Below are 16448 nucleotides of genomic sequence, written 5' to 3' on the forward strand. Positions count from 1 at the left end.
ACACAACTCAATAATACAAATACAAATAATCCAATTTTAAAATGGGCAAACGATCTGAATACAGTTCTCTAAAAAAGATATACAACTAGCCAATAAGCACATGAAAACATGCTCAATATCACTAGTTATTAGGCAAATGCAAATCCAAACCACAATGAGATATCACTTCTCATAATATATCCACTAGGATGGATTATGTAATAATTTTTAAAAAACAATAAGTATTGGCAAGGTGTTGAGAAATTGGAACCTTCATACACTGCTGGTGGGAATGTTAAATGGTGCAGAGTCAGTATTGAAAATAGTCTGACAGTTCCTCCAAAGGTTAGATGTAGAGTTACCATATGACCCAGAAATTCCACTCCTAGTTATAAGCTAAAGAGAATGAAAACATATGTCCACATAAATACCTGTACATGAATGTTCATAGCAGCATTATTCACACTAGCTGAATAGAGGAAATTATGCAAATGTTCACCAAGTAGTGGATAAACATAATGTGAATAACTGGTAGATAAATATATCTATACAGTAGAATATTATTCAATTCTATAAAAGAAATGAAGTATTGCTACATGTTACAACATAAATGAACAATGAAAACACTATGTTAAGTGAAAGAAACCAGTCACAAAAGACCATATATTATATGATTCCATTTATATGAAATGTCCACACTAGAAACTCATAGAGACAGAAAGCACATCCGTGGTGGCCTAGGCCTATGGAGCTTGGGGGAAAATGAGGAGTGACTGCTAATGGGTACAGAGTTTCTCTGAGGGGTGACGAATATGTTCTAAAATTGATTGTGGTGATGGTTGCACAACTCTGAATATACTAAAAATCATTGAATTGCACACTATAAATAAATGAATTGTAGGGTATGTGAATTACATATCAGTAAAGCTATTATAAAACAAAGGAAAAAGAAGAAATGCATCAGAACCCCAAGCTTTAGCCCTAGTTTCAAATGGCATGGTCTTCTGCTTTCCCAATCATCACATTCTATTTAAAAATATCTTGAATATAGCCAGTAAGTAGGTCATCTGCATAACTACTAAAAGGTTTGTAGCTTTAAAAGATGGTGGAAACCTTTTTTAAAAAAGGACAAACACTGTTGAGAATCAGTATTCAGTAGGATTTACTGGGTTCAATGGGTCTTAGGAATAGAACAAGGTACGTTCTGTTGCAACTTAACATGACTAAATCAGGATCATGCCCAGATCATAATAGCGATGGAGTAGGGGTCAGGTAGAAGATAAAACCAAACCATTACCAACAAGCTTCACACTATCTTTACTATGGGTGGTTGATCATCCACTGTCGTAAGAGAAAAATTCCAGATATTATGAGAACTTCAAATGTTACTTCTCATCACTAAAACAGACTATCCAGAAAAAGAACAACTTCTAGAAGCTTCCACTTTTTCAGTTTTAAGTCAATGGATTTCATTTTAAAAATCTGTCATTTCGGGACTTCCCTGGTGGCCCAGTGATTAAGAATCCGCCTGCCAATGCAGGGGACACAGGTTTGATCCCTGGTCCGGGAAGATCTCACATGCCGTGGAGCAACTAACCCCGTGTGCCACGACTACCGAGCCTGTGCTCTAGAGCCCGCGAGCCACAACTACTGAGCGCATGCTCCACAGCTACTGAAGACCGCGCGCCTAGAGCCCGTGCTCCGCAACAAGAGAAGCCACTTCAATGAGAAGCCCGCGCACCGCAACGAAGAGTAGCCCCTGCTCGCAGCAACTAGAAAAAACCCGCGCGCAGCAATGAAGACCCAATGCAGCCAAAAATAAAAATATATATACATAATAAAATAAATTTTTTAAAAATCTGTCATTTCATCTAAAGGCATCAAGCAGTTGATCATGCATTCAATCAGCAAATACACATTGCACATTTACCACATGCCAGGTACTCTGTGGGCTACAAAGACAGCCCCAAAATATGATTCTTACCTTAAAGAGTTACAATTAATCCAAGAGATAAGACATGTACCAAAAATCTCCCAGAATGACAAAATGAAACAAACGAACTGCTCTCTGAGCAATTTGGGAGGCCAAGAAAGCGATTTCACTTTCCAGATCAGGTATAAAAAAGGAAAGGCTGATAAAAGAGGTAGGCTGAATAATGAAGGACAAATAAAAGTCCTAATATTAGAAATAGGTCAGGGAAGGTTTTCTGAGAAAAAGGAATAGCATGAATAGAATTAAGAAGATGGGGAAGTGTTCCAGGAAGAATATTTCAAATGAGGACAATGCCTGGTGTTTTGGTAGAGGAGAAGTAAGAAGGCTAGGCATTAGGCTCGGCCCAGAGTTAAGAGGATTCTGAATGCCATGCTAAGGAATCTGAATTTTATCATATGGGTAATGAAGTACTACTAATGACTTAAGAGCAAAGGACAAACAGAAGCAAATGGTACTTTGGAAAAATTAACCTGTTAGTGGTAAAAAAGATGGACTGATATGAGGTAGTTGAAAGGCAGGGAGGGCAGTTAGAAGGTGACTACAATAGTTTCAGTAAACAGGAAGGACACTGAACTCAGATAGAAGTAACAGAAATGGAATTCTTTATATGATAAGGCAGTTTTTTATATTTCTATATTTTTCATGGGAATTTCACATAAATTAACTGCCCAAATCAAGTCAGAGGGCCCCAATCATGAAAAGCTATAAATACCTATACAAAACATTATTGCATTCCAAAATCTGCACACCAAAAGAGTTGTCTGAGACATAAAAATGTACCAAATCAAAGGGCAGGGTTCATCTTCCAAAAGACACAATCTAGTTACTATCAGCCCTAGAAGGTTCACATTATCTCTATACTAACATTTAACAATGCTCCAGGGAAGTGACAAACAATCTTGTTTTGAGGACAAATATTTTTTGCATTTTTTTCTTTCCATCATCTTTATCAGTGCAGATATTTGCATGAAAACAGGATCACTGGTCCTTGGGGATTCATCAGTTCCTATTGCTTATTTTTCATCCATGTCATCCTCTCAATTAATGCAGGAAAGAGGATTGAGACATCGAAACACCAGATTAGGGTGTCAAGTAAATGTCAACCCCTAGAGTAGATGAATAATCTGTAAGGACAAAAAAAAGATCTTGGTTTTATGCAAATACACTATACACAATAAAACAAAGAGACTTTGTATCCAAGAAGTCCACTCCGTATCAATGTGACTCTTTCCAATTCTAAATTTAAAAACTATTTTCTGTATGTCAGCTAATTGTTATGATTGGGGAAAATAACAATCAGTAGCAAAGCACTGCTACAGAGGTTGAAAGAAGGTTGAATTTTGAACTAGAAAATAATTTTGAAAACTCTCAGCTGTGCTCATGGAAGAATTTTGGTTCCATGCTTAAGGTGACTAAGCTAGGTGACTTCAAACCCCTACCTCCAAAGCCTTAAGTTTCAGAAATATAAATACTTAACAATAATAATGATTTTAACTGTGTGGATTAAAAACTGAAACAAACCACACCAAGTTTTTGATTCTGTGGAAAGACATTAACACAGATTTATTGATGCTCAGAGAACCGACTCATTATTCTAAAAACTGATAAAGAGGAAGAATCATTCATCCAGTAAGAACAGCTGTCAAGGTAATAAATAATAGTCGATACGATAAAGTTCTTTACAGAAAAATTCTAGCTAATAAGAAGGAGTGACAGAATTAGTGTACTACCATTTCGCAACCTATAATAAAATAGTGAATCTAGGCAGTTTTCAAAGGCTGCTAAAACTCTGAGAGTAAGGCTGATGGAGAATTTTACAATGAATAATAGATGAGGCTAGCAATACCTTTATCAATTAATTAATCTTAACATCACAAAGAGAGACAAGCAAACATGATGTACCCTTCTATAGGATGTATACAACACCATTTATGAAATACTCTTGCCAAACTGAAAATAAAAATAAAAATCAATCCTGTATCTGTGTGAGCTTCTAGATCTAGTTACTGGGAAATAAAAAGGGATAGGTGGACATATTAAGCACTACCACAGGGATGTAAGCAAAAAAATCCAGAATGTGGAAAATTCTACAGAATAACAAATAATAATAAATGGCAAAGGAAAATAAACGGGAGGTGGAACTCTGACAGATTAAAAGACTTAAGAAACATATCAAATACAGTACCTTAGTTAAATCCTGATTCAAACCAATCAACTATATAAAGACAATTATGAGTCAACCAGGGAAATCTGAATCCTGATTGGCTATCTGATGATATTAAGCAAGTATATTAAAATTTTTTAGGCACAATAATGGAATTGCAGTTATATTAAAAAGAAAAAAAAAAGGAGAGAGAGAAAGAGAGAGTCCTTGTCTTTTGGACTCACATATGAAGTTATTTGGTAGTGAGATGATGTGATGCCTGAGATTTGCTTTTAAGTAATTATGTAGGTTGGTATTAGTGAAACAGATTGGCCATATGCTAACTATTGAAGCCAAGTCATGAGTATATGAGGTCAATATTCTACTCGCTCTCCTTTGGTATATGTTTAAAATTTTCCATAATAAAAAGTGGGGAAAAAAATACTTCATTATCTTTCTCAGTAGGAAAATAGAAAAAGAAAAACTAATCAGAGGAAATATAGTAATTTTATCTACAACAAACTAGAGACAACACTGTTGATAAACACATTTGGTAATATAGCATCTTCTTGATATAATGAGCATAAAACTTTATTTCATAAGAAAAATTGACACAGAGAGAAAAAGGATTGATCGCTGTGATCATTACAGCATGTATTATCCAGAGCTAGAAACAGAATCAAGTTCTATATTGTACAAGCCTCGCATTCATGAATTTAATAATCACAGGGTTTTCATTATAAACCCTTGAGGTCCATGACATACATGGTAATCAGTAATTTTGCCAAGACATAAACGTTAATCACGAGAAATAAATGACTAGTCCACAGAGGAGTTAGGTAACAATGAGTGAACCTAGCAGACCACCTAGCAACCATACCTCAAAGCAGTTTTTTGTTCTCTGCTCCTTGATTCATGAAGTGATTAAAAAATGTTTTCCTGGTAAAAGAATGTCAACTGCTAATGACAGTAATGGAAATAAAGAAAACATAAAGAGGACTAAGGAAGTGTTGTCTATTAGTCAAAAATTAGAAGTTTTAAATTAAATTTTAAAGTGAAATGTTGAATTTGGTAGTAAAATCAATGATGTGGACAAATCCACTATATGCTCTATAAACAAGAGAAACAATTTGTGAAACTATTGGTGGGATTGTGCTAATCAGTACAAAACTTGCAGTTTTGAAGAAAGTTATAAGCTATAGTAGCCTCTCAAAATTGTGCATTTATGAAGGTCTCTGGAGGTACCTATCCAATGAGAACAAAGTTCTAACCACTCTAATTATGTTGAGTATTTCTTTCAATTACAAAGTGAAAATTTTCTACAGTTCCTTTTCCAGTTTTATAATGAATACAGTATGGAAAGAGATACAGTTTCTAAAGAAATAATTTTAAACTAAAAGAATGGACAGCAGACAGGAATAGATGAGAACTTTAAAAGCATTACTCATGCTAGCAGATTATGTTCTTGGTGTATTATATAACCCTTCCTTTGGGGAAGCAATCCTCCCCTATTGCAGTCCACATGATTTGAGTCAGACTAACCATTCCAACCTGCCTCTGCAGCCAGGCCCCAGGCCTGGCCCATCTCGGTGCTCTATGCTACTTGGCCAAAGGACTGGTTCCAGGATAGATATGTGAGCCAAGATGGAACAGTCAGAGTCCTCCCCAGGACCTTTCTTCTGGAATGTTCAGAAAAGATGTTCTTTCCTTTGGGATTACGAGATTTAAAGACATATGAACTGGAGTTTCTACTGGCCACTTTCCCCAGTGCTAGATCAAAGAAGAATAATAACGCATGAGTGAAGCAGAGATTTGAGAAGCAAAACTCAAAAAGTAAGAACAAGAGCACATTCCAAAGACATCATTAAGAGTCATGGATCTGGGGAGGGATGGACTGGGAGTTCGGGATTAGTAGATGCAAACTATTACATTTAGAATGGATAAACAACAAGGTCCTACTGTATAGCACAGGGAGCTATATCAAATCTCCTGAGATAAACCATAATGGAAAAGAACATAAAAAAGAATGCATATACGTGTATAACTGAGTCACTCTGCTGTACAGAAGAAATTAATACAACATTGTAAATCAACTATATTTCAGGGACTTCCCTGGTGGTCCAGTGGCTAAGACTCCCCACTCCCAATGCAGGGGACCCGGGTTCGATCCCTGGTCAGGGAACTAGATCCCAAATGTCACAACTAAGAGTTCGCATGCCACAACTAAAGATCCCGCATGCCACAGCGAAGAACCCACGTGCCACAACTAAGACCTGGTGCAGCCAAATAAATAAATAAATAAATAAATAATATTTTTAAAAAACTATACTTCAATAAAAAGTAAATAAATAATGAGTCATGGCTCTAGAGATGCTCAAAGCTATTTCTACTCCTAGAATTTTGATTTATGTGAATAAAATCCTTCTTTTGCTTAAGCTAGTGTGATTTGGCATTTTATCACTTAAAGCTCTAAGAGTTTCCAATATACTTTCACTGTACGGTGAAAAACAACTTGTAACCTAGTAAACTCAGTAATTATTCCAGAACACTCTATCATAAGTGGCATACTTTAGATTACAATGGCTTCTTACCTTTAAAACACCTAATAAAGATACTTTCTGAATTATGCCAGAACTCATCATGAAATATACAACATGCAACCCTGAATAAATGTGATCTGGGTACTCACACTCATCCAGCCCCAACTGATAGGCCAGGTTCTGAAGGCCTCGTACCTTCTCCATCAAATTAGCTGTGGTGAGGCTCCCCAGTTCTGAAACAGAATTATTTATTTCATTACCATTTCTTTCCACTGCTTTCTAGTAACAACTCATTCAGGTGGCAAATCCTTGTTATAAAAGTTTTCAAGCTTGATTCCTATAGAAAAATAGAAAATGGATTCATATCTCTTCTCATCCAATCATTCCCCCTACACACACACACACACACACACACACACACACACACACACACACACACACACACACACACACACAGGCATACCAGTGAATTTTCCACCACTACAAAATGCCTCAGATGAGCTTACCCACTTAATGAGAAGAGAGTCATCATAGGCACAATAGCAAATTATGTGTTTTATCCTGAGGATCCTTTTATTACATTCATTTTGCCTATCACACAAAATGAATACACCATTAAAAGATGAAACTTGTGATCCGACACAGACTTGAGAAAGCCTACAGACAGATCTCTGTCTCATTTACAAGTCCTTTACAAGTCATTTACAAGTCCTCATTATTCCAATTAATAAAATAGCAATAAAACACTTACTCCTCCCTATTTCCCTAAGTTTAGAAAACAAAGACTAAATATTAATCCAAACTTTACCTTCAAATCAAATTCCTATAAAAATATTTATGTTCCAGATAAGAAGACAGTATACTTAAAATAAAAACTTACTTTCCGAGATTTTCATTTAAATAACACCCAATTCCTTTTAGGTTTTAGACATAGGTCAATTTGCATGAAACATAATGCTCTGATCCCTTACTAAAACTTTAAAGTTTCCTTAGAAAATACATGCTGATGGGATATTATATAAATGTCTGTTTGGAACATTAGAACAATGAACCCGAGATGCCCTTGAGACTTAATTTTCCCTTGGCTGGAGGAGGGGATCTGCTTTTAAGCATTTCATGCAGAATGAATTACTTCTGAAGTCAAATAGAGGTGTTATTTTCTGCAACTTATCATGCCACACTCATTATCTATATCTGGCATAAGTAGACTTTCTTGATCTGTTCAGCTGCTTAAATAGCTTAAGAATCCCAGATTTTTTACCTTAACTTCAGTTTATTACTTCACAACCATCATGAATCTTATCACCAGAAGGATAATAAAAATATTAAATAAAGTAGAGCAAAATCAAGGAAAATTAATGTTTTTTAATTTAAATTTCTGCTTTGTGGTTGAGTTCCAAGTCATTTATCAGACAACAATATTCACTACTTACAGTATTCTTTATGAGAGAAATTGATGAGATAGAAAGAACTGAAAGACAGCTCTTAACCCACTAAGGGGCTGTCAGTTAATAGTCCTGGCAACAATATATGGCAGTAAATCCTAAATAAAGCACTTGTGTTATAGCGGTAAGAGACTAGTCTTAAAAAGATCAGGGTTTAAATTTTAACTCTTTCTAATAAACCTTGGTTAAATTAACCTCTGAAACTTAGATATCATACCTAACGCACAGGACCTTTATGAGAATTAAATAAGAAAATTTACGTGAGAGCTTTTAGTTAACTCTAAGCATCATACAAAATAAAGTTAATATTAGAGGAATTTAGCAGCAGAAGAAATCATTATTACTGAGTCTTGAATTGGCAGGATTTCTACACATGGAAAAGTAGAGAAGGGCATTTAGACATGAAGAACCATGAATAAGGATGGTTAAATAGGCAATTTGAAGCCAAGAATACTTGTAAGGGAATAGTGAGAGAAAAATTGGAAAGGTGGTTTGTCGAGGAGCATAAATGTCAGGTTAAAGGTTAAAGGTCACCAGCACTGCTTACCTTTCAACATGTCGATATCGTCACGTTCTATTTCAGCCATCCATTTGGGTGGAGAGCTAGTAATAGGCTGTCAGAAAATAAGAATATATCCATTCAGATATACGCACAGTATGAAGAGACCCTACTCTTCTTTCTTATAAGAAAAGGAGTTTTTCACACAGCCTTCAGGTTGTTTGAAAATACTGGCAAATTATAATTTCAAAGACCTAGATTTCTCCAGGTTCAGATATGGCCTACAAATAGAACCCTTACAAAATAATACTGCTCATCTTTAAAAGCTGGTTTTAAAGAAATGATCTTGGAAGAATTAGGTCTGACCACTGTTACTGTTGTATGCATAAAAGACTGGTATAGTTGTGAAGGAAATTACTGGAAATTCAGTACTGGTGAAAGCCTCCAACTGAACTGTTTGAAACAATAATCAGGAAGTAACATTCTCTGGCAGAGGAGAAGATTCAAAGAAGAACCAAAAATGAGAAAATCTTCAATCTGAACGAGAGAAGACTGGAATGATCATTACTTGAAATTTCATTTTATTGTAAACATTTCAGAAAACTTTAGAATTTTAAGTTTCTTTTCATTTCTGAAAGTGAACTTACAAAACATGAAAGAGAACCCATTCTTGGAATAGCTTTGGAGTAACAGTTTTCAATCCTGGTTGCACATGAGAATCATCTGTGTAACTTTAAAAAAATACAGATGACTAGGCCATAACCCAGATGTAGTGATTTAGAATATCAGGGTTTGGGAGAGGGTCCCGTGGAAAGAATGGAGCAAGGGCACTACATACGTATGTTTTAAAAGCTCCACAGTTGCACATGAACAATTCTGATGAGATTTTACTTCAACTTTGAGTCCCTTTTCTTTTCTTTTTCTTTTTTTTAATTGAAGTATAACTGCCATATAACATTATATTAGTTTCTGGTGTATAGCATAATAATTCAATATTTGTGTAAATTGTGAAATGATTGCCACAATAAGTCCAGTTAACATCTATCACCATACATGGCTACAAAAATTTTTTTCTTGTGATGAGAACTTTTAAGATCTATTCTCCTAGCAACTTTCAAATATGCAATACAGTATTATTTAGCCACCATGCTGTACATTACAAATCCAGGACTTATTTATTCCTTTTCCTTTTTAAAAAATTAACATTTATTTGGCACTATGTGACAAGCAGAACACTTTATATGCATCATGTCATTTAATTTCCAAATCAACCCTATGAAACAGGTATTATTATCCTCCTCATTTTACAAATAAAAAAAACAGATGTATAGGAAGATTATAAATCACTTGCCTCAGGTCACAAAGCTATTGGAGCCAGGATTCAAAACCCATGAAGTCTGAGTTCAAAAACCACTACTCTATACTACCTCGCCTTGAAGGCTCTAGGTCAAATTCACCACTTCTACCCCAGGAGGGAATCGGACTATACCAGGGGATCTTAACCTAGGGCCCTGGGATGGCCCTGAACCCCCAGAAACAAAACTCAATATGTATGTGCATAATTCTAGGGAAAAAGTGTAGATATTTAATCAGATTTTCAAGAAACACCATGCTCTAATAAAAGTTTTTAAAAAACCACTTATTTATGTTTACAACTTAAAGTACTTAGTTGTAATGAATATAATTAACTAAACTAAAAATTCATTATGAATGAGAATTTAAGAAAATTAAATCAGGTACTTTCTACTCAATCTACTAGATAAAAGTTGATCTAATAATAATAGCTACCATGTACTGTTTATTAGTTCTTGGCACTATGCAAAGTGTTTTACATGCATTATGGCATTTTATACTAAGTTCTATGAGGTAGCTTCAGATGAGAAAACTAAGGCTCAAAAATGTTAGGAAACTTGCTCATGTCACAGATAGTAAAGCAGCACATTCAGGACTCAAATCCAAGTGTGTCTGACTCCAAAGCCCTATGCTATCCTGTACTCCTCATGCTCAGGCCTTCCTGGATGCTAAAGTAGCACACTCCAGCTTTCATACAACCCTAGCTCCTGAAAAAATGAAAGAGGCTACAAAGTCAGACTCCCTTTGAACAAACATGCTCATAGGACCTGAAAGCCACCGGCCCAGAAGGGCCTTAATATTTAACTCAGCACCTTTAACCCTATTAATGAGTAGAGAATGCTAAGCATATGGTAAGGTACTAAGAGAGTTATATAACAAATCCCCAATTTGTTAATAGAAAGAGCATTAGCTTTGGAATCAGACAGATCTGTGCTCAGATCCCGGCCTGTCACACGCTAGGACTTGGGCAAGTAACTTAACTTCCAAGTTTCTCTGCCAGTCAGTGCTTTTAACTTTGGGCACAAATGCTTTTAGGTCTGGTATAATGAATATGGATGCTAGTAATTAGACTTAGGGGTTCAAAGCCTGGTTCTGCCATTTATAGCCTATGATCTTGGGTAACCTACTTAACCTCATTGTGTCTATTTCTTTGTCTGTAAAATAGGGATAATAATAGTACCTATACCTCATATGTTTATTCTTTTTCTTTTTTTGGCTGCACCACACAGCTTGCAGGATCTTAGTTCCCCAACCAGGGATTGAACCTGGGGCCACTGGCAGTGAAAGTGCCCAGTCCCAACCACTGGACTGCCAGGGAAGTCCCCCTAACATGGTTTTGTAAAGACTAAATAATGTACGTAAAGTACTTAGAATAGTCCCTGGCATATGGTATGCATCATGTACGTGCTAGCTAATATTATAATCATCATATTTTCCTGGTTGTGGGAATATATAAGAGAACATATTTAGAGCATCTAGCACAATGTCTGCTGTCCTGGAAACGGAAAAGTTGTGGCTCTAATGAATGTCTTCCTTCAGTTTCTGACAAGCTACTGAGAAATTTCAAAATCCTCTAGGGAGGTATAAGTTAAAGTCATAATGCATCACATAAACAGAGAAAAGCTTCAAAATCATAGTTTGGGCAAAAAGAATACTGGCATTACATTAAATATTTCAACTGCCTTACCTTAAAATCTTTTAAGCTGAGAGAAGAGGCTAATAGTCAAAGGTCAAAATATCAAAATAGAGCATGAACATCATTAACATGATGATAATATAAACAGATTTCCAGGGCTGTGGTTACAAAATATTTTGAAGGCTATGACATTATTCTTGAAAATAAAGAAATAAGAGATAGTTGAGATTTTACCCAGAAGCAAAATGTTGGAAAAACTTCATTAGGTAAGTAAGATATTACTTACACTTTTGAAGGAAGCTGCAAATTCAGCAACACCTGGTACTAAAAAGAAAAAACACAACATCAGTCATTCAGTAAACATTTTAGTGTCTCTTACATAGAGGACTCAAATGAGAAAACAGCCTTGTCTTCCAGGAGTTTATAGTCTGGAAGAAGAGACAGAGTAAATCAATAACTATAACATTTTTTTAAGTGCTTCAAGAAAAATACCAGTTGCTATGGGAGGACAAAAAATGAAAATCTAAATCAGACTGAGGAGGCAGGAAAAGTTTCTCAGAGAAAATAATGCCTCAACTGAACTTCAAAGGATCAGGTGTTAGCTGAATGAGACGGTGGTGAGATCTAATATCTCTTACCAAAAATTTAAAATTTCCTTTTTAGGTATGCTATTCTATCAATCCAATTGTTTATTTAAATATCTCACAGAAAGAATCATATTAAAAAAGAGAAAAATAAAAATCAGATATTTAAAAATAAGGTTCAACCTCACTAATAAATATAAACTAAAAATAATAAATATCAGTAACATCCAATACTGGCTAGTATGTAAGGAAATGGGTACTCCCATACACAGTCATCCTCTTCCATATGCACAAAGATACATGTGCAAGGATACACATTGTTAAATTGTTTGTAACATCAAAACTTGGATATAACTTAGGTTTCCATACAGGGTATGAATACATAAGCTGTAGTAGATCTATACAATGAAATACTTTTAAAAAATGAAGTAAGTCTACACCTATCAACATGGAAAGATCCATTAATAAGTTACTAGGTAGAATATGTTAAGCTGTAGATCACTGTACATATGACTTCATCATAACAAAACAAAAAACTCTCTATACACTTAAAATATTTATTTGCCTATCTGCGTAAGCATTTAAAAAAAAAAGGTCCAAAATATTGGTACTAAACTATAACAGCAGTTAACTTTATCAGAGTACTTGAAGGAAGCAAAGAATTACTTTATGCATCTCGTATTGTCTGACACATTACAGATGAAGTTTTTAAAAATAATTATTTTTTAAAGGCTCTCTATCATTTCCTGAGTGACACTGTGTTCTGAAAAAATTAAACTACCAAACAGCTATTCTTAACACCAGATCACAGAATTCAGTCTCTTCCTTTGAAGTAAAATTAAAATTTTAATCACTACAGCTAAATGATAACTCTTCAAAAATCTCCCTCAAAGTAGAACTGGTTTTCCTGCATTGATTTTTGAGCTTCTTCTTTCTTTAAAAAAATTAATTTATTTATTTATATTTATTTTTGGCTGCACTGGGTCTTTGTTGCTGCACACAGGCCTTCTCTAGTTGCGGCGAGCGGGGGCTACTCTTTGTTACGGTGCGCGGGCTTCTCACTGCGGTGGCTTCTCTTGTTGCGGAGCACGGGCTCTAGAGTGCAGGCTCAGTAGTTGTGGCGGAGCACGGGCTCTAGAGTGCAGGCTCAGTAGTTGTGGCTCACGGGCTTAGTTGCTCGGCGGCATGTGGGATCTTCCCGGACCAGGGACTGAACCGTGTCCCCTGCATCGGCAGGCAGACTCTTAACCACTGCACCACCAGGGAAGTCACTCCTGCATTGATTTTGATATAAAGAAACCAAAAACTTACATTGCTCTGGCCAAAGATCTGGTGAAGCTCGGTCAAGTTTTTCAAAACTTAGCAAAGATGCTTCCAGATCTGCCCCTAGAACAAAACACTCAGATGAGCTAAGAAGATACAAAACACATTATTTTACATTTTATGGCATATCAATCTCAAAGAACACAACAAACTGGAACACTCACTCACCTGGAAGTCTAGAGATTTGAGTTCTATGACTACTGATGCTACTGAGCCATGATGTTACACAAATAAGTCATTTCCCTCATCAAACCTTACTTTTCCCATCTCTAAAACAAGAACAATATTTTAGTGGGGTATTGGGAAAAATGAATGTCAACAAACCCACCTGCATCTTTACTCATACTCTTGAACTTTCCTCTCAATCAATGAAGTGTCCCTGCTCCCAAGAAAAACAAACTCCTCTGATAGGGCCCTGGATTCCACCTTCTCTTGCTTTGTCAAAGACATGATCTTGAATAATCTCTTGCACAACCAGTTTCTACCTTTCTCTACTGGCTCAAACTCAACAGCAAGTAAGCCTGCTCTGGAATTTACCTTCTTTGAAGATACTCTTCCTTGACCCCATGACTTCCTCACTCCTCCTTCACTGCAAAAGTTCTTGAGTTGTTCCTCCTGCTGTCTCCACTTCTTCACCTTACATTCTCTCCTTAGCCTACAACAAACAGGCTTCTGACCCTACATGTGTGGAAACGGCTGTTGTCAAGATTATCTATTACCTACGTTGCTAAATCGAGTGGTCACTTCTCTGTTCTCTCTTATGTGACCTCTTTGCAGCATCCACCCACTGACCACTCTCCTTCAAACACTCCACTTCCAGCTTCTATAAAACCATTATGCTGGTTTTTCTCCTTCCTCACTGACTCCTTCAGTCTCCTCTTCCACTCAGGGCCCACCCTAGGCTGACTTCACTCCCTACCAAAAGTCTCCCAAGGAAATCTCATCTAGTCCCATAGCCTTTACGACCATTTATATGCCAATGACTTCATACTTCTATATCCAGCCCTAATCTTTCCCCGGACTTTGGAGTTATATATCTAAGTGGCTACTTGACATCTCTCTCTATTAACACGTGTGAAAAACCATAATCCCCCAGTCTTCTCCATCTCAATAAATAGCACCACCATCAACGCCAGTTCTCAAACCAAAAACCCAGGTGTCATCCTTCATGGCTCCCTTTCCTTCACTCTTCCATAACCAACCCATTAGTAAGTCCAGTAGTTTATCCCTCTAAAACACACCATGAAATCACATTAATTAACCAAGGAACCATAGCTTCTCTCCTGGACTACTTCAATAGCCTCTTAATAGGTCTCCCTGCTCCCATTCTTACCCCTCCCCCTCCCTCCCCCTAAATCTACACTCTGCAAAGTAGCCAGATAGACTTTTTAAAAATGTCAATCAGTTCACGCCACTCTCCAGCTTAAAGGACTTCTTCCCAGCTAAATTCATGAATGCACATCTATTGTGACCTATAAAATCCTACATGATCCAGCCCCTGCCTAATTCTTCAACACCATTTCCTCTCCATTCTTGCCCTGGCACACAGGAGGTGCTCAATATTAACGACAACAGTTAGGGACTTCCCTGGTGGCACAGTGGTTAAGACTCCATGCTCCCAATGCAGAGGGCCTGGGTTCAATCCCTGTTCAGGGAACTAGATCCCACATGCATGCCACAACTAAGAGTTCGCGTGCCACAACTAAGGAGCCAGCCTGCCACAATTAAGAAGCCCACCTGCCACAACTAAGACCTGGCACAACCAAATAAACTAATAAAAAAAAAAACAAAACGACAGTTAACATTTGTTGAGTACATACTGTGTGCTTGGTATACTAATTAGCTGCATAAATTGGTTGATTTAATGATATAAACAGTGGTTCTTAACATTTTCTGGGTAAGCCACATTTTTGAAAATCTGAAAAAAAAAGCTATGGACTCACTCCCCAGAAAATATACATATTTATAAAATCTGTCAACATGTGCTTTTCTCTAAACTAAATTTTTTTCCCAAATACTCTAAGGGACCCCATGTTCATAGCAGGATTATTTACAATAGCCAAGACATGGGAACAACCTAAGTGTCCATTGATGGATGAAGACATTGTGAAAATACACACACACACAATGGAATATTATTCGGCCATATATAACTGAGGAAATCCTATCATTTGCAACAACTTGGATGGACCTTGAAGGCATTATGCTAAGTGAAATAAAACAGAGACAGAAAAATACTGTATGATCTCACTTATATGTGCAATCTAAAACAAGCAAACAAGTAAACTCATAGAAAAGAGATCACACTTGTGGTTACCAGAAGTGGGGGGTAAGAAGAGAGGTAATTGGAGGAAAGTGGTCAAAAGGTACAAACTTCCAGTTATAAGGTAAATAAGTACTAGGGGTGTAATGATGACTATAGCTAACACTGCTGTATGATATACAGGAAAGTTAAGAGAGCAAATCCTAAGAGTTTTCATCAAAAGGAAAGAAATTTTTTTCCTTTATTCTTCTTTCTTTTCTTTTTATTGTATCGTTATGAGATGGATGTTAGCTGAACCTATATATTTACTCTAAGGGAATTTCCAATGGCATTCTAATTGGAAAAGAACTCAACTCTAATAAATTGCCTTAACTAAAGCATCCAAAAATGGCAACCAAACAAACAAACCAAAAAAAGCTGTGTGAAACACAAAATGCCAATTTTCAAATTCCCAAGGAATGTTACTGATGGAAAGTTCAACCATAACAAAATAAACTTATTGAGGGTAGGATCCAATAACCAACAAGTGTGACCCTATGATACCACAATCTGGGGCATAACTCAGACTCTACTGTGAGTGTTATTCTCATACATTAAGTAATTAATGGCTTTACTTAGATTTCAATTTTCTCCTTTTCAAAGATGACCCAGCAATTTTAGTGTTAAAAAGAGAAACACTAAATGACCTAA

General features: G+C 36.3%; 1 protein-coding gene across 7 annotated transcripts in view; it reads right to left on the bottom strand.

Moving 5' to 3' along the window:
- Positions 1-16448, bottom strand: part of LIN52 (lin-52 DREAM MuvB core complex component) — a 119623-nt gene that overhangs the window by 100992 nt on the left and 2183 nt on the right. For 5 of the 7 annotated variants that reach the window (XR_011076159.1, XM_068561904.1, XM_068562144.1 and 2 more), the window contains exons 2-5: positions 13484-13558; positions 11875-11912; positions 8648-8714; positions 6805-6888 (exon numbers count right to left, since the gene is read on the bottom strand). Coding sequence is in view for 6 of the 7 variants with exons in the window: in XM_068561904.1 (XP_068418005.1) it covers positions 6805-6888; positions 8648-8714; positions 11875-11912; positions 13484-13558 (264 nt within the window). In the remaining variant the exon portion in view is untranslated. Of the gene's footprint in view, positions 1-3028; positions 3097-6309; positions 6389-6804; positions 6889-8647; positions 8715-11874; positions 11913-13483; positions 13559-16448 lie in introns of those variants that run through there. The other 2 variants (XM_068561983.1, XM_068561944.1) reach the window with 2 other exon arrangements.

This window comes from Eschrichtius robustus, chromosome 1, assembly GCF_028021215.1.
Source record: "Eschrichtius robustus isolate mEscRob2 chromosome 1, mEscRob2.pri, whole genome shotgun sequence".
Classification (NCBI taxonomy): Eukaryota; Metazoa; Chordata; class Mammalia; order Artiodactyla; family Eschrichtiidae; genus Eschrichtius; species Eschrichtius robustus.